This window comes from Acipenser ruthenus, chromosome 2 (assembly GCF_902713425.1).
Source record: "Acipenser ruthenus chromosome 2, fAciRut3.2 maternal haplotype, whole genome shotgun sequence".
Taxonomy (NCBI): Eukaryota; Metazoa; Chordata; class Actinopteri; order Acipenseriformes; family Acipenseridae; genus Acipenser; species Acipenser ruthenus.
This window is the reverse complement of record NC_081190.1, coordinates 95069098-95088438: the sequence shown is the minus strand read 5'-3', so window position 1 is coordinate 95088438 and position 19341 is coordinate 95069098. Positions and strand designations below refer to the sequence as shown.

The following is a 19341-nucleotide window of genomic DNA, read 5'->3' as shown; positions in this document are numbered from 1 at the left end:
TATGTGTAAAGTGAACGACTGAAAACAGTTGAAAAAGTGTTTGAGAAGAAAACTTTCTCTTATTAAAATAAAAGTACTTCTAGGCTGCAGGTGCATCATTATAAAGGAAACAAATGAACAGTTAAAAAGGCAACATGGGATGCCATTCTTATTTAGATTGTTACTATGCATAACTAATAAGGAGATTGGTCATCACTGCTGGGAGGCAGGACCAATGCTGAATGCTGAATTCAATGTTTTGCATGCCAACTACTGTAGCTGCACTTTGGTCAGCTCTTCAAAACTGTGCGATCTATTCAATTGATCTAAATTTTGGCATATCTAATATAGATACCCATTGCTTTTGCTAGATTTAAATTAATACATACTTGAATTATTTCATAAACTGCAGAAACTTTTGCAGTAACATAGTGTGCTATATGATGACATTATTTTTAATTTATAAAAAAAAAAAAAAAAAAAACCTCAGGCTACTGAATACTTTTTTGGAAAAAGAATTACCGGTAGGTGAAATAAAATTATTCAGCTCCCATATTGATAGACCAACCACCTCCATAAAGCAGGCCTGTTTATTTTAAATGAAACAAATTAAAGTGATTTCAAGATGCTCTTCTCTGGAAGAAAAAAAAATACAGGAAAGCCATTTAATCCTTGAAGACGTAGAAAAGCTGTCCATGGTATTGGCATGCAGTGTACAGGAAGGATTTGCTGCAGTATTGGGCACCAGAGGCCTGCTCTTGTTATTATCAGTGAGAGGGAAAGGGGATTTGTGGATAAGTGAATTCTGAAAAGCCTTACCTAGCACATATTTTTTTGACATACCAATCAGCTCTGTTTACCAGAAGGCTTTTTTTTCTGTCTTTCTCTGGTTATATAAATTACAAGTGTACACTTGTTTTCTTGTTTTGCTTTTCATAAGGCCCAGTAGGGGTTTGAGTTTGAACTCTTTACTCTTCCATAACAGTTTGAAAGGTGAGGTAAAACAAAAAACAGAATCATCAAATCTGTTCTTTTACATCCACAGTGTGTTTTTTACTGGTTACATATTTTAACTGAATAAATGCAATATAAAAGACCAAACCATATATCTCTACCCATGCCTATCCCCTCCTTCATCTCACCTCATATCCTCAAGTCTCATCCAACAAAGAAAAAGTTAATAACAGCGGGCCACCATATCTTGTACTGCTTGTTTATAAGTTTTTTCAAAAGTAAATTATCCATACAGAAAATGTATATTATTTGTCTTAAAATAGGTTGACTGGACCTCTGACAACCCCTGAATAAATAAATATGATAAATATAAAGTATTAAAAAAAAAACTGGTGCGGCTGGCTTTTGTCTATCTTATCCAAAATGCGCGATTGAAATCAGTGAAAAGTACATTTCAATAAGTTATGTTCCTTTAATTGCAATTATTTCTGCTTTATTTCTTTAAGATATAATTTATGATGTATTATACAAAGTGACTATGAACCCTGGTCATATTGCCCCAAAATGATATTGAAGAAAATTAGTATGTATTTAGTATAAAATAAATGTATGCTTTTATCTAATCATGTGTACTTTATATACTGTTTCTTAAATATTCAGCAACTTTTTATGCTGAATTCTAATTGTAGGATAAAAATAATATCTTTTAATAGAAACGTATACGAATACACATGGGGATACCATATAAGCTAGAATCACCAATCCCTTTAAGTCTAACAGTATAGTGGATTCTATTATAAGAAATATAAAAAATAGCATTTTAAACTATTTACTATTCAAAATCGCTACATCTTTAACACTCTTGACATGCTTTGAATAGCCTGAAATAGGGCAGCTGATAAGAGGAAGAAGCCCTCGCAATTAAAGATTTACCAATTAATTTCCTTTTTAAAAAAAGAATGTTATAAAAGGAATGAGGGCTTTGTACCATATTCTATGTTCTGCTTCTAACAGCATTCTCCTTTGCTTTCTCTCATGATAACAGGCTATTATGGCTCAACTGCCTCAAGAAGAGAAAGCTAAAATTGCAGAGCAGGTGGAGAGCTTCCGCCAGGAGAAGTGCAAGCTGGATGCTGAAGTGGCCAAGTGGGATGACAATGGCAATGACATCATTGTCCTGGCTAAACAGATGTGTATGATCATGATGGAAATGACAGACTTTACCAGGTAAATATACAGCACAGCAATAATCCAATAATCCTGCAGGTTAAGTAGTTCCATACGTCATACTTTTCATTAACTTGTACTGTAGGTCTGACAGGTGCAGTTTGGAAAGAAGCATATGGTATAAAAAAAACATTAAAAAAAAAAATCATGAGGGATACCTTGCTACTGATGGTAGTGTATTGCTTTGTACTTCTAACATAGGTTGTATAAATAACATTTCCTGGGTGTCTGTTCACTAGTTCACTTTTCCACTGTCTAATTTGCATGACAACATTAGGCAAATGGCATCCACATGGAAATGTAGCTTAACTTTTCCCTAATGTCCTCCTTGAGACAAATTGTGACCATAATCAACAGGTAAAGTGTTAACTTTACCTGTTGATTAGGGCAGCAGGGCAGCAGTGTGGAGTGGTGGTTAGGGCTCTGGACTCTTGACCGGAGGGTTGTGGGTTCAATCCCCCGTGGGGGACACTGCTGTTGTACTCTTGAGCAAGGTACTTTACCTAGATTGCTCCAGTAAAAACCCAACTGTATAAATGGGTAATTGTATGTAAAAATAATGTGATATCTGTATAATGTGAAATAATGTATAATGTGATATCTTCTAACAATTGTAAGTCGCCCTGGATAAGGGCGTCTGCTAAGAAATAAATAATAATAATAATAACACATATCAGAAGTCTTTAGAGAGTCAGGGTCTCATGGCAGCCAACCTGGTGCCTCCACTTGCCTGGTTTTCACAGTAGCCGGCTGAAGTTATTTTATAGTCAGTATTTTCTTTGTATCCCATACATGTTTGGATTTTGCAGTCTTACCTCGGAATGGTGGGGATAGGAATTCAAGACAATTCCGTCCCGGAGGCATTTAGTCTGGGGCCGGGACTTGATCTTTACATTTAGGCACAGTCCCGTCCAATTAGGGACAGGTGGTCACCCTACTGTTACTGTGTGTTTTTGTGTCTGTCAACCACAGACCGTTGTATATTTTTTGGCATGCCTATACTGGAGTAAAATTACATTTTTTAAATTAAATTTAACAATTCTAGGAGTTTTTTTTTTTTTTTCTCTCATCCTGGTTGTTGCTGTTATAGGTTTTGTTCGGAAGAGCAGTTGGTAACCTTTGAATTCACTCAACTAACATAGCTTACGTATACTTTTTTTTTCTCTCATCTTCTCAGAGACACATAGAAACCTACCTAAGGATTACATTTTAATTATGGCACAGCTATCCTTATAGCGGCCTTTAAAAAGTGCCAAATAACCAAACTTTTTAAAACGGTGTGCCATTCATTAAAATTGTATCTTGTAGGGCTAGTTGTTTAATCACAAGGATGAGCTGACATACTGTGGTAGTCTTAGAAGTCTGAAGGAAACACGGTACATGACAAGTTAACATTTACAGCACTGCAACATGAATTATAGAAAGGGTACTTCTTTAAGAACCTTTCAGACTGCAAGCAACACAATGAGACACAATATTGAAAACATTTATCTCCCTGGGAAAGCTCCAAAGAACTGCTGAACAACCAACAACTGTGTTATATGACAAAGGTCACATCATCTACCATAAAAATTGATGGATCTTAATTAGGGGAAGAACGATACTTGCAAAGTAACATACAGGACACGATAAAATAATATTGTAGTTCATGTGATGGTCTACTTTATATGATGTCTTATAAGATAAACTGATCTTTAATGGATTCATGCAAACTAAAAATAATAATATTTATCCATCATTAGAGAATTGTTTGGTGGACTTGCCTCTGTATCACCATTCATCTAAATATGGTCATCCATATCATTCCTGCTTGTTTTTCCCTCGGGATATTTACCATTTTCTTAACATCACTGAGATCTAGATGAGAAAGTTTTAGATTAATAAAATGAGGTCACTGATTTAATGGAGAACACATAGTTTATCCTATAAATTGCTGGATTTTGAAAAAAATGATTTATTTCTTAAGTTTCTTTTGTATTATTATTATTATTGGTTTGGGGTTGATGGTGATGACAGTGTTGTCATAGATTGTCACAGTTTGTGTATAGTATTATTATTGTCATTGCTTCGGTGTTGCCTTTAGTGTAGGGTGGTGTGTTTCTACATTGGTTTTGTGTCGCTCAATAAACGGCTTTAAAGCATTATTTATTGGACTTGTTGGGTTAACATGCTCTTCCAGCGTTACCTTTCTTTTCACTGTCTGCATCTCACTTTGTTTTTGCAATCCACCCCGCAGCGATTGTTTTCATCACAGTCCTTCTGCTCTCCCAGGGTAATTAATATTTGACAATCAGCTTCCTACCTGACTCCTTGCACTGGAACATAAACCAAAGCTGATCTATGAGCTCATAGTTAACGGCAGCTTTTATTGTCGTTGTAAGGTTTAAAATAAACATGTAATATTGTATTCTGTGTACAGATATGAGTTTGAAAGGAGTCCACTGTTAGCCTGCCTTTAGGGTGTTTGAGAGTTTCCTATTAAATGGGTTTGAAGGGGACCAATGCTGAGCTGAGGAAAGGGTTTCTATTGTAGAGATTAATTATATGTGAGAGTGCTGTGTCAGCTTATGTGAAACACATGTAAACCAAAACCAGATGTTAGAGTTTGGAATTCAACTCTAACATCTGCCAAATGAAATGCAAAACTATATAAGCTTAGGGGAGACTGTATTTCAGTGAATGTGCTCGGGTGAAATGGACCGCCGGACCGGTTCTGAAAGGGTGTGCCCAGTTGAAGGTAATTAAACAAAGAGTCAAAATTACTACTTTTAATTTTGGCCAGTATTCATATTTCTCTCTTAGCATCACTTTCTGATAGTTTGTATAGCTCTGGTCAAAAGTTTAGCATCACTTTAGTTTTAGGATTGAGACATAATTTAAAAACAATCTATATGAACATAATTTAGATCTTTTTTAACACCATGTAATCAAAGAAACTACAAAATAATATTGCAAAAGTCTACTGGAAGCCATAATAGTAGTACAGTATTTTATGATAGATTTCAGAATGTCACTTTTTTTAATTTTTGTCAGTTTTTCATAAAGTATATGGAAAACTACAAAGCGGTATGTAATTCAATACGTAACATTATTTAGCAGGTCTCATTTGACTTTATAAAGCAAAATGAGTCAATTCTATAGGGTGAGTCAACACTTTGGCCATGGCTGAAACAGCAGAGTTAAATGGTGCTTGTTGGGCATAGTGTGAGAGGAGAGACAGCCCCAATGCTACGTCACATTCCCAAAGCTACGTCACTTCCCTCATGGTATAAATTCCCCGATTATTTGTCAGCCAACAACAGCGGTGTTAGTATCAATATCCTAAAACCCAGCCATCTCCCACTTTTATAGCTGCTCTTAGGCTCATATATGTGATTGTCTCGGATTGCCCTAAAATATCTATTGGCTAATCGCCTCACTAAGCCTAGCAGGCAAGAGGCCAAATATTGTATAAATATACTGTTGGCATTTCCATGTATTTCATTATCCATTGTATTTACAGCTGTTCAACTAAAATCATGTTCAGCTAAATACATCCGTTAAGGTATCCAAAAGGGTTAAAGAAATGTTTCCTAGTTTACTGATGCATTACACTAATTTCCTTTGGACTGTTGCAGAGGCAAGGGTCCGTTGAAGAACTCATCTGATGTAATTAATGCAGCCAAGAAGATTGCTGAAGCTGGCTCCAGGATGGACAAACTCGCTCGCGCTGTTGCTGATCAGGTATTGCCATGGTTACAGTTTGACATCACAGCCCTGGCATGCTGCAACCTTTTTGCATTATGTAGAATTATCTGACACTTGCCTGTCTAAACTTACCATTCCGCTATCCAGATGGAACACATCACATGGTTAAAGGCAAATGGGGCTGTGCTTAATATCATTTAGTTTGAACAAGGTGTGCATTTATAATTTGTAAAGTACTTTCCAAACCTGCTGACAGAAGGATTTAAAAGCCTAATCAATCAGCACAGCCCATTGGAAATAAACCACAGGGGAAACAACATGAATTCCGTTATCAATGCAGTCTGTTTTCTGAGCTGGATCTGAGTTCCTGCTAGGGCAAGGGATGCCGTTATGAGATTCATGATTTAATTAAGAAAACTGAATTACATACATTACTTATGCGAGATATGTTTGCTCCTAGAGTATGAAGTAAAACTGTAATAAACATTGTTTCTTAACCAAAACATTTGTCATGTTATGGTTACAAAATGGGAAACAAACAACTTAAGAATTGCTGAAGGGACCTTGAATTATATCACTTTGTTGTTTGGTTCTAGCTTTGCAAAATTAACTGGTGTTTTGACTCCTTTTCAAATATATAAGTTAAATGCAAATAAAATAAAATACAAATAAAGAAAAGAAGGGGCAAATGCATCAGTAATTGCAGGTCTTAGCCCCCATATTTAATGTTTAGCTGTAGCCATGATCATAATGCACATTTCTAAAATATTATAAGAAATGTAGTTTCCACTTAAAACTGCAATTTAATTCTCTTGAACTATGTATTCCTATTTTGTTCAGACATATTGCATTTTTCTGTAATACATTATTACTTGCATGCTTCCTACAGGGTCAGTTGAAATAACCTTCAAATATCCGAATCAGGTTTAGTATTGGAGCATTAATTTTGACCGGTTTTGCTGTTTAGAGCTCGGGTCATGCAACATAAGAGTTAAACCCTGCATCCAGCAGAGCTGACTTCTGTAATATTTAGACTCCAACCAGCTGCACATCTTGTAATCCGTCTCCATTTCAGGCAGTTTGTATTTGAAGGACACTACATCTCTCTGTTGTTCGATCATTATTGAGCACAGTTCCCTAAGGTAGCATTTACAAGTAAATGCTCTGTAGGGTCCCTTGCCAGTGTCAATAGTTCATGAAGACAGTACCACTGCTTGCATTGGAACTACATTCTCCATAATTTGTTTTTCTCTCCTTGCTTGATTACCTTTTATTCGAGGCACATACACATATAATGACAGTACCACCAATGGAAATTAAACTTCTCAAACTGTTTGCAGGGGATTTGGGTGGAGTACTATATCTACAATTTTAGTGCCACATGCTGGGTCTTTACATGGAGGCTAACAGATTGTTTATCTGCTGTAATTAAAAACTTGGAGAATGGCATGCTCCGGTCCTGAAGGTGTGTGTAGAAAATATGGATTTGACATTTTCTTCAGGAGAAAAACTAGCGTACTCCTTCTGTAAAAAAAGTATTTTCTTACAGTAGTTAATTCATAATGATTAGTGACTTAAGTATACAGCCATTTATATTGATTTTTGTATATAGATTTTTTTTTATTTGATCAGTTGTAGAATGGAGCGTCCAAGATTTCTAAATTTGATGGTGCTTTACTTTTAAATTGCCTTCAGTTATCTTTTACAGTTAATCGTTTGAGAGTGCATTAAAAGAACATCAATTGCTTTATCGATAGATAGATAGGCTACATCTAAATACTGTAATACAGTCAGCACTCAGATATCCCTTACCCAGATACACGTCAGTCACATTTTACTGCCCTTGTATTACGAATAAAATCAATCCCCATTATATATATATAATAAATGAATGCACTTGCCCGTCACACGCGATTACCGACTCTGTCACAATTTTCTGATACAATGCCCATCACTTCAATTACAATTTATCTTAATATCCGTCACAGCCTGTTTTTTTATTTATTTATTTTTTAATTCTCTCTAATGCCAAATCATTCTGTCTTATATTGTGCAGTTACACAGCGCTTCCTCCAGTTTCACCTGAAAAAATTTTACATACCATTACAATACGTATCGGATTTAAAAGTATGTGCTGTATTACAGTTAACACGTTGTCTCTTTAGTTTTGGCAAGTGATATTTTCAGAATCATATCGTTCTGAAAATCATATTGTACTTCTGTAAAAATATAGTACTGTACCAACAAATCCAATACAGTACATCTAAATGGAAGCCTACTTATTTTAAAACAGTCCTTTCAGATATGTATTTTTGATATTGTCCGTTTTTCAGAGAATACAAAAAAGATAGAAGGGTTGGAACGGGCCAAAATGAAATAATCAGATATGCGTCACAAGCATTTAACTGTCACAGTCAAAATTTTTGTAGGGTCGGATATGCGAGTGCTGACTGTAATAAATACTCAGTAAATCATAAAATTCAAGCTCACCTACAGAAAGCTGTTTTACAAAGTGCACCAGGTACCCCTTTCAATGTAGTTATACCATTCATTACTATATGACCTATGTGTCATCTCCACACCCATTGCCCTGGAGAGACAGAGGAAAAGAAACCATCTTTAGTAATAGTTCACATTTTGATTTTACAAAGAGCCTTCAAAAGCCATCCTGACATGAGTTCTACATAGATGTGAAGTTTTTCAAAACAAGTTCCATTGGCAAGGTCAAATGTGTTTAATAAAAAGAAAATAATTCTGATATAGTGTGAAACAAAAATTTTACCTTGCACCCAGGTGTCGGGTGGACGGATCTCTCCTAAACTAAAATATTCCCTTTGCAATAAAATGAAAAACAACAACTGAGTAGAGTGATGTGTGAAATCAGATCCAAGCCACTCTGATTTGGATCATGTCTGTTTAATTCTGATGCCTGAGGGGGCTCAGGATTAAATGCAAGACGATTCCTCGATCCCCTGCTTTTTGAATTAAATAAATACACAGTTGCTTTAGATCATAAGAGATGCAAGCTGACAGTCTGCATCCTGCCACTGCTGTCTCCTGAGGGATTATATTAAATGGTCCTGTATAATCAAGGTTCCTAACAACACTGAAAACTCGCACACTGGCAATTAACCTGCGAAGATAGCCTATATCCTAAGGCTCTAGCCTCCCAAGCCCTCTGCAGCAATATGTCAGTTGTTGCTTTGAACCACAGCCCAAATTTGATGAATAATTAAATGTCAATAAATAATTCAGCTTTTTTTATACTGATCACATTTTAGTTGCCAATATAATAGGCTCTTTTAGTGATGCCGATGAAGTCCCCACTATACCGTTTTCACCCTGCCATATGTAAAATGACTTCAATGTGGAATTTGATTTATCTGCTTATCAATCTTAAGGTTTCATAAATGAATAATCATCATCAAGGTGACAGACTGACAAAACCGGTGATGCTAAGTCAATTTTAAGGTTTAAAAGAAACCTTAAATAATTTGTGTTGGAAAGCAAACATTCTACAAGTTAACCATGTATAATTGAATAATAATAATAATAATAATAATAATAATAATAATAATAATAATAATAATAATAATAATAATAATCAAGGATTTTAAAATGTATTTTCTTACCTCTTATTATTTTATAGTATGTTACTGCTTTTACTGGACTATTATTGTATTTTGCCTCTAGGGTTTGATTCCCTTTTTAGGAGCTGGATTTCCTGCTAAAGAATTCCAACAATTAAAATAGTTAATTTCTCCTCAACATACTTTGGGGATACTTCAGCCTGTGCTGCTGAAAATGCAACACTACAAACAGAATACTTTATCTACTTTCCCACTCTAGCTCTAAATATGGACTAATTAGCACAATTAACTTGTTTTCTTATGTTTGAATAAGGATCTTTCAATACTGTACATCTAAGACTGCATTGAAACACATGGATATGTCTTAAATATGTTGATTCAACCTCGTAAAATTATAATAGAATCCATCCCATGGAAAAAGAAGGCTGCACCAGCTAGCAGTGTAGAAAACTGGTTGCTTATACCTTGGCTTCTTTGACTTTAAATGTATTCAAGCTGCTGGAGACTTCCTGTGAGAGGATTCTATTATCTGTGTTTTTGTACAGCAAGGCAACTATCCTAAAACAATTAGTAAACTTTTTTTTTTTTTTTTTTAGTGCCCTGATTCTGCCTGCAAACAGGACCTGCTGGCCTATCTGCAGCGCATTGCTCTCTACTGCCATCAACTGAACATCTGCAGCAAAGTCAAGGCTGAGGTCCAAAACTTGGGAGGGGAACTGATTGTGTCTGGGGTAAGTTACTGATGTAGCATCTCTATAAAGCACTCCTGGATCCTCATGTTACAGCGGTTTTCAAACTTGTTGTGCTGAAGCCCCCTAACTATGTTGGTTTCAATTTGCATGACCATCAACAGAGAATGGGAATTAAGTCACATATTTTAAGACATTTAACACTTTAAATAACGGATAAAGTTGGTTTAAAACAAGGAGAAAAAAGAAACATTTTATAGTAAACACTATTTAAGGCCTTTAAAAAACATAATGTATGCATGTATTGTTTTAGAGAAACTGAAATTATTTGTTAGATATTTCACATTCCAGCTGTGTACTGGCACTGTTAGAGAAGCAGATTGATTGGAGGGCCATTAAGGAAAGCCAGGCTACCTGGAAGCTCAGCAGGCTTAGCAGCTGGTTGATAACCAGGGGGCTGGGCCTTGAACACCAGTTAGGTCACACATGTCATTTTAATGGAATAAAATAACAAGTAAAATGAACCAAAGAGTTGACCTCCACCTGACTGAGCATAATCTGTTCATTTAATGACTGAGAAAGTATGGATTTACATTGTTCACAGCTAACAGTTACATGCATTTGTAATAGCCTTCCCATGTCACCTGTGGTCCCTGTTATTAACAATGTGCTTTATTAATAAATATAGCAGTAGAGGTCTTGTTTTCTGGTACTCTGTATTTGCTATCTTGTTAACTGGCGATTCCCTGAACATTTTAGTTTTATTTATTTATGTGTACTCAAAAATGGGCGAGTTCCCTCTGTTGTCTTTTTGTCACATATGCTACAGTTCTATCATACTTTTTGCTAGGTTTTTGTTGTTGTATACCCCAATTTATCAAACTGTATTTTGACTCTTGTATTGACAGATCTAGTTTAACAGTTTACAACCATATATTATTTGATTATGATTTTACTCATAGATAAACTGCACTGTTACTGTTATACTTTTGACCTCTTCTATTGCCCATGTTTCTTCTGTTTGTCTACTGCTTTACATTTACATAAAAACATAATAAATTGTACCAATGAAAGCAGGCCATTAGACCCATCAGTGCTAACCCAGTTGCTAGTAGCTGGTTAAAAACTTTCAAGGGGGTCTTAAATGATCCCAATGATTAAGTATCAGCAACATGGCTAGGTAACCTATTCCATACTGTCTCCATTCTCTGTCTCCCACCCTCTGATCCAAGTGTGTCTACTAAATTTTCACCTGTGTCCACTGGTCCTGGTTTCTGTTTTGCCCTTAAAATATTTGTCAGAGTTAACTATTAAGTTAATTCTTCTTTGTTCTAGGCTACATAATTCAGTTCCGACAGTTATCAAAACGTAATTTCAATTCTGGTCCAAGTCCCTCTATCCTTATCCATATAGACTGCATCAGATAATCTGAATGGGATCAGACAGTGAAATCTCTTATGACTCTCAGAGTTAGAGGCACACATGAGAAAGAAGCATCCTTTAAAAAATAGAAATGACATCTTATTGCTTTTGGGTAATTTCTAGATCCCATTCCTTTGACTTTTAAATTCATTTTTTAAAGAAATAAAACTGCTTAGTTATCCATGATACAAGTGAAAATGTAAATTGTTGCTAAGGTGTCATCAATTACAGCAAGCATATACAGTGCTCCCACCCCCCAAAAGCATACATAAAAATGCTAACATCAGAAGCAGGACCTATGTTTTCAAAATGTAATTGCTCACCATAGTCAAAGTGAAAATAGGCACTTTTGACTATTATTATTATTATTATTATTATTATTATTATTATTATTATTATTATGTGTTTATTTAGACGACGCCTTTATTCAAGGTAACTTACAGAAACTAGGGTGTGTGAACTGTGCATCAGCTGCAGAGTCACAACAACGTCTCACTCGAAAGACGGAACACAAGGAGGTTAAGTGACTTGCTCAAGGTCACACAGTGAGTGAGCCGGGATTTGATGCCCTTTTCTTTAACCACCAGACCACACAGCCTCCTATCCCATGCTGTACACAAACATGTAGGAATTGCAGAATTTGAGCACCGGTTCAATATGTGATAATAATCTTCTTTTCTCTATGGCTCGTAAAAAGATCATAATCTGTAACTTAATTGGCTAATGAATATACAAAGAGGTAAAACATTATTATTATTCTGTGAGTCTGACCCCCCCACCATTTTTCATTCCTGTATTGATCACTGTCCGTGCGCAGAAGACAGTTAGTACTTAGCTTTACATATCTGTTTTCATAGCAGTTCATCTACTGTGAGAAGCAGCTCAAGTCATTTTAAGGTAAATTATACATTATATTTTCCCCCAACATGTACATGCTTAATATTTATATTAAAAAATGTCAAATGGGACTGCATAGGTTCAATAGATTGTATTTCAGAAACTACAAACAAATTGGAAGAAATCCAATTTTTAAATAAAACTGAGTATTACTGCATGACTAGCTGTATTTTTTTATTTTTGGTTTGAAAGCATCTTTTTTGTATGGTACAGTGTACTGTATGAGAAACTGATTTTAGACATATATATTTGAATGAATTGTGCACGTATTTGCAAAACTTGAACTTCTGCAGACACATTTTTTGCCTTTTTAGAGACATCCATTTTCTTGTTTACAGTGTGTAGTATTTTAAATTCCCGCCTAGATTGCATATAGTCACATGACATAATCACTGCAGCACTATGTGCATGGTGAATAGTATACGCAGGCACACAGCAGAGCTGTTCAGTTTCGTTAATGTGATTTGTTTGTATGAAATACAAATAATTATGAAATAATGTATTTTTTATTTCTTAAGAATATTGTAAAAATCGCGGTATTGGGCTAATTTCACGATTTCTGCACAGCCCATGAAATCGCGATTTACACAGGACCTTAGTCCAAAAGCAAGCAGTGTCCTCCTTTTTAAGACGTTTTCCTGGTTTAAAATACAAATGCCCTCATTGGAACGCAACCAGAAAATACAGCATATTTTTTATGTATATTAAATAAAGTGATTTATACAGTCTGTGTTTGTGAAAGACAGTGTTTTCACTTCAATAAATTATGCATCGCAACCCCATCAGATGTGATAGGCTACAATATAAAGGTGAAAACTGAAAAGGGTAAACCTTCATATTGTTGGATAAAAAAAAAAAAAAAGGTGTTATGAATTAAGTAATTTTCCAGAGCCTTTGGGCATTTCATTATACGGTATATAAAACAATGAAAACGTTAGCCTGTGCTGTGTTACTGAGGCATAGGCACTGTGAGGTGTATGATAGTCAGTGACAGTAGTACAGACAATTTACCCCTGACAAATGTGAATTGCAACCAGGATCCATGAAACATGTCTATATTAATAAAATACAAATACCAAAATAAAATGTTGATTTTAGGTAATAAATAAGTGGCGGAGTGGCACCCCACTCCTAAATAAAGTATCAGTGGTCGGTCCACTCAGGCTGAGTCTACTGTATATCCCTGTGACAAACCCGGGGTGAGCTTGCCACATGCAGGACCGTCTTCACTTGTCTTTTGTGTAAAAGGAACAGTACTCCACACAAGCACAGGTAGTTTTTCAACAGGCCAGGCCTGTATGTTTATTTTAAACTCCAAAAGAAAAATAAACAAAACCAAAAACCTAACGCCTTCCAGGAGTACTAACTAAACTGTTGCAGGTCTAATCTATACCGGACAGCTAAGCTGTTTCCCAATCAAAAAAAAAAAAAAAAAAAACCAACAACAAAAACAACAACAACATTTATTGTTTAGAAGTGGACCACAAACACTGCCCCTTTCCTCTCTGGTTCCAGCTCCCTGGTAGTTCTAATAGAGCCCTGAGCTTTCCTTTTATAGGATGTCGCTGCTCCCAATTATCATCAATTGTTCAATTAAGGAGCAGCCACATTCTCACACATTTTTGGCAGGGACAGGAATTAACCCCATCCCTGCCAACCACCACCAAACACACAAAAACACCACAATATTTACTAGCTCGGCCACTATCCCATTCAGAATTAGTCAAATTAGTTGTTTACACTCTTTTGGTGGTACTTATAACATTGTTTTTGACATAGCATGCTGGAATGTAGGTCTTACAATAGTTGATCAAATGCACTGAGGTCCGAGGAAATTAATAAAGTTGCAAAACTTTGTGTACTGCACACATCTTTATGAATTCAGGTGCGTGCTAATGCAATACATCATTCGAGTGGAGTTTTTAGATTTAAAAAAAAAAAAAATGGATATTTTTGGTTTCCGATAGTTTTACAATACACCAGTAACATCTAACCAGGCTCCCTGCATTTGACAGCTGCACTTTGTACATTGCTGTCTGCATGACAGATGAGGGAGCAATCCATGTGTATCTTTGTGTACTGAATACATCATTATAAATGCAGTTATTTGCGAATCCAATAAATAATCTGAAAGGATGAACTTTTTACAGTATACAGCTTTTAAGACCTCTCCCAACAATGTACAGGCATGAATCTATATTTTTTAGAGCAGCCCTGAAGATAATGTGGGCATGTTCCACATGTTGCACAGCTATATTAGTTATTGTTTATTTTAAAATATAATAAATATATGTAACATAGAAAATTGTTTGGAAAAAGTCTGTTTTTTCTCTTACTCACTCCTTTACCAGGTGCTGTTCCCTTTCCGTAATAGCGCCTACGTTTTAAATAAACCGTCATTTTGAGAGGCAGTTGCCCCAGTATGCGCAATTGCTCAAGGCTAAAATGCAAATGAGGCCACACCCTGAAAGTTATGCTGATAATGCAGAAGGAAAAGTACGGAGCAAGGCATGTCACCTAATTCGCATTACACAGCAATGGCAGTTTGCTCCTGTGTGATCGATTGCCCCATCATTTAAATCAGGCCCATGGAGTTTCAAAAACTTTTTCACTTTTATACAGTAAGAATGTACTTTGATATACCATTGTAAAAGCACAGCCAGGTGTAGTAAAGTATGGTAAACACATATGAGGACAACATTTGATAATATGTACTTTTTATAATAAGTCCCACTGACAAAAAACGTTTGATTTGTAGTTTCTAATTTTTCAGTAGTTATTTCATGAGCAGTCAACAGAATAGCCTTGGAAATGTTGGAAATATGTGATGTATATATTAGGGCTAGAATCAGAATATATAGACCATTACAATGCCTGAAATGCTCACAACCAACCAATGTATTGTTTTGGATGTCAACATTTAGGATTTATTGGGTAGTGTGCCCTGATGGATACACAGGAGTGGCATTTCTCTGCTGTTTTCATTGCAATCCTTTTGAAAACCATAATGTGTTTCCTAGAAAGATTTTGCTGCCCTGGGTTGTATTGCTTGAATTCTCATCTATTTGACTGCTAATAGTTTCTGCTCCTCTTACCTTCAATTTAATAATTGCAAATTACAGCTTTTGGCAAAATCCTTTCAGAAATCCTCTTCATCAGGGCAAGCACCATTGTCCACCACAAGCAGTATTGGTGGCTGTACCAGACTTTGTTTTATGTCTGTATCTTGTCTAATGTATTTGGTTTTTTGTAATGTTTTTGCTGTGCTTGCTAAAGGAGCTACAAGCAGTGCGACCTCAATCCTCTACCACAAAGTTTAATTAAATCAAAATTATAAAGAGTCATTTGTGTAGAGGATTAATAGAAATACCAAGAAGACAGAACTGGTCTTAGGTCTCATCTCCATCTTCTAAGAGCTTACTCATGCTTTGGAAGCAGTTCATAGGTTTTTACATCTAATGCAAAATGGTTGGTATTGTTTAGTAAATACATTTTATTTCCTGTTAGGAATCAATTATCATTTATTCTTTTCACATCCGTAATCCCCGGGTTTCTTCAGAGAATTAAGCCCAAGGTTGTTGTTGTTTTCTTGTTTATCTTTTTTTGTAAGTTGGAAATAGAGGTCATTAAGTCAGCCGATTTCATTTCTCCAGGGAAACTTGTGTTATAGATTTTAAATAGCAGTTAAACAAAACAGAGAAAAGGAAATCCAGGACCCCAGTGGATTTTAATTGTGAGAGTGCTCTATGTTCAAAACATGTCATGGGGAGTGTGTATAGAATTTTAAATGACTAAATCATTTCTCTGTCTGCATACATTACTGTATCAGGTCTGAATTATTAATAGAACATTGGGCATGTGTTTCTCTGATGTTTAACTCCTTGTACACTACTTTATATTTCCATAGCTGGACAGTGCAACATCTCTAATCCAGGCAGCCAAGAACCTGATGAATGCTGTTGTCCTGACCGTTAAGGCTTCCTACGTAGCATCAACAAAATACCAAAAGGTATACGGTACAGCTGCCGTGAACTCGCCAGTTGTCTCCTGGAGGATGAAAGCCCCTGAAAAGAAACCTTTAGTTAAGCGAGAGAAGCCAGAGGAATGCCAAACCAGGGTCAGAAGGGGATCCCAGAAAAAGCACATCTCCCCTGTACAGGCACTCAGCGAGTTTAAGGCCATGGATTCGTATTGATTGTTTAAAGATGCAACATGCAAAGGCTTGAAACCTATTCCTTTCGAAGGCATACCTGCCAACTCAGATACATCTGGCATGAAACTAACGATGCACTACTTTATGATACACGCATGTATTTTGTGTATTGAGAAGATAATGCTTTAACTCTGGATTATCTGGGAAGCTTTGGACAGTAATTCCACAAGTATAATTTATTATGTTAAACGTGATAGGTTGCTGAGGCAGGAGCCTTTGCAGTTAGAACCAAACCGGGAAATGTTGTTAAAATGTTATATATATACATTCAAAGCAATGTAATGTTTGCTAGACTCAATAAGTTGGCAGGTATGTCAAACAAAACTGGACCCACAACATAAAGGTATAAAGGCTTCATTTACTGAGAAAATAATAATAATAATAATAATAATAATAATAATAATAATAATAATAATAATAATAATAATAATTATTATTATTATTATTATTATTATTATTATTGGCTGATCATGTAAACAACAGTTTGACAAAAAGTCAGCCCTAGAACTTTAAATATATACAGTCAACGATGAATGGATTTTGAAAGTCTGATAAACCTTGTAACCTTATCAGTATTTTTGGTTTTAATATTTAACTGTAGTGCTATGATGACTAATTGAACATGTTCACAAAATAGTCATAGTCAAATAGTCTTTACTTGTACCCATTAATCCTGTATGCAGCACAATATGGTTACTGACATTTGCCTTTTAAATGGTTTGTTTATTATCATAATAACTCTAGATATTGCAGTCTGGTGGATTATTGTGTAGAACTAAATGATAAGTAAGAGTAGATGTATGGCTGGCTTGGAACAACGGTGTCTAACATGCCTTTGTATCCATAATTCTCAAATAAACCCTTTAACTTGACTGTGAGCTTTCATTTTACTCTGTCTCTTATTTCTGTCTGTGATAAGTCAATGGAGATTTAAATAGACTTTATACAATCAATCAATCTTTATGTTATATAGCACCTTTCATAGTGGACCACCATCACAAAGCTCTTTACAAGATGCAGTAACAACAAGAAAATCCATAATACTTTAAATACAGAAAAATGCATAATACATGATACAGTTTATTTACTTGCAATTTCACAAATTCATTGAATAAAGAAAATCTATTTTTTGTTCAAATTATTTTTGGAAGAATAACTGTGAAGGAGTGTGGTGTACATTGGGAAATGTACAGTGGTAGCCAAAACCAGCTATGAAAATGTCAAAATATGGTGCGGTACTTCCTGTGATAAAACTGTTGTCAATGCGACAGGCAGTTCAGTTAACCTGCCCTGCATCTTCTGCACGCTAGAGGGCTTTATCTGACTAGAAACTGGTTTGTCACAATACTACTGAAATACAATGTTTCACCAGCAGGTGTCTGTGGCAGGGCAGAAGCCCTGCTGATGTAAATGGTGTGTGTTGGGGAATGTAATGTTGGCAGCAGTGTTTTTTTAGTTAACCGTAACAATAACGAAAATGTCTATTAACAAACATAAATCATAGTAACTATAACTAGAACCGTTAATTGTAACTATAACTATAACTAAAAAAATAAGTAAAATGATAACGATAACTAAAAAAAAAAAAAAAAACATGTTGTTATAGTTAGGCTTGCTACTTTTCGATTGTAACATATTCATGAGAGCCAGCAATTTCGGACAGCACTTTGGCGATAAAGAGCTCTTGTCAGGCCAAGTGATTACATCGATCGTAGAAATAATAACACGTATGTGTTGAGGAGGGGTGTTTCTAAACAGATCCAGGTGAATCTTGCTAAACAATTCAATCATTTTCAAAAGGGAAATGAATAGGAAATGAAGAAGACTTTCCATTATAGAGATAGGATAAAAGTCACCACCGGAACTCTTTGGATTCCCATGATGCACTGCATCGGAGGGAAGGAGTTGACTATCTTCTGTATATGGAAGATCTTTGCTGAGACTGAGACTATCTGTTGGACAATTTTGTGCCATTTTCCCGCATGCAGTCACTCCTTCCCTTCTATCAACAATGCAAGGTGCTGGACGCATGCGCTGTTAAATACCCATCGATTGTTCCCCCAATCAACAGCGTGTTCTGTGACCACTGTGATGTATTTTTGAGAGTGATTTCACGCTCTATCCAACTTGTAATTTTGTGAGTTGTACTCGTAGCTTTTCTTGAGTCATACTCGTAACTTTTCTTTTTACGCATATGAATATTTTTGACAGTGATCTCCCTCCATATAATAATAACTAAATAATAACTACAATTATATTTAGTTAACTGTAATATTAACTATAACTAAAATTAAACTAATAACTATAACTAACTATAACTAAAATTAAAAATGCATAACTATAACTATAATGATAACTAAAAAAAAAAACATAACTAAAAAAACCTCTGGTTGGCAGTTTATTTTGTTCCTGTTCTTGTGTTTGTTTTGTTAATAAACGTGCACACCAGCGCTTAAACTGCAGCTTTCTGTCTCTGGATCTCTTTCGTGCCAGTAACAGCTTGGGCTGTGATGCTACCATGTCACATGGGGTTTTAGAGGTGAGATACTGCCCCTTGTGACCCAGAGCAGGACTGCAGTTTAAAAAAAAATGGATAATTAAATCTGCTGGAACCCTGACGCACCCCAAACCTAGGTGGATGGAGGACTGGAGGGCCTCCTCGGTGGTCTTGAGGATCAAGGTT

At 35.6% G+C, this 19341-nt stretch overlaps 1 protein-coding gene across 2 annotated transcripts in view; it reads left to right on the top strand.

Moving 5' to 3' along the window:
- LOC117409054 (catenin alpha-2) overlaps window positions 1-17525 on the top strand; it is a 520292-nt gene extending 502767 nt beyond the window's left edge. The window contains exons 15-18 of one of the 2 annotated variants that reach the window (XM_034014606.3): window positions 1979-2160; window positions 5775-5883; window positions 10034-10168; window positions 16353-17525. In XM_034014606.3, the coding sequence (XP_033870497.1) occupies window positions 1979-2160; window positions 5775-5883; window positions 10034-10168; window positions 16353-16640 (714 nt within the window). In that variant the 3' untranslated portion in view covers window positions 16641-17525. The remainder of the gene's footprint in view (window positions 1-1978; window positions 2161-5774; window positions 5884-10033; window positions 10169-16352) is intronic. The other variant, XM_034014607.3, reaches the window with a different exon arrangement.
- Window positions 17526-19341: the final 1816 nt, after the last annotated feature.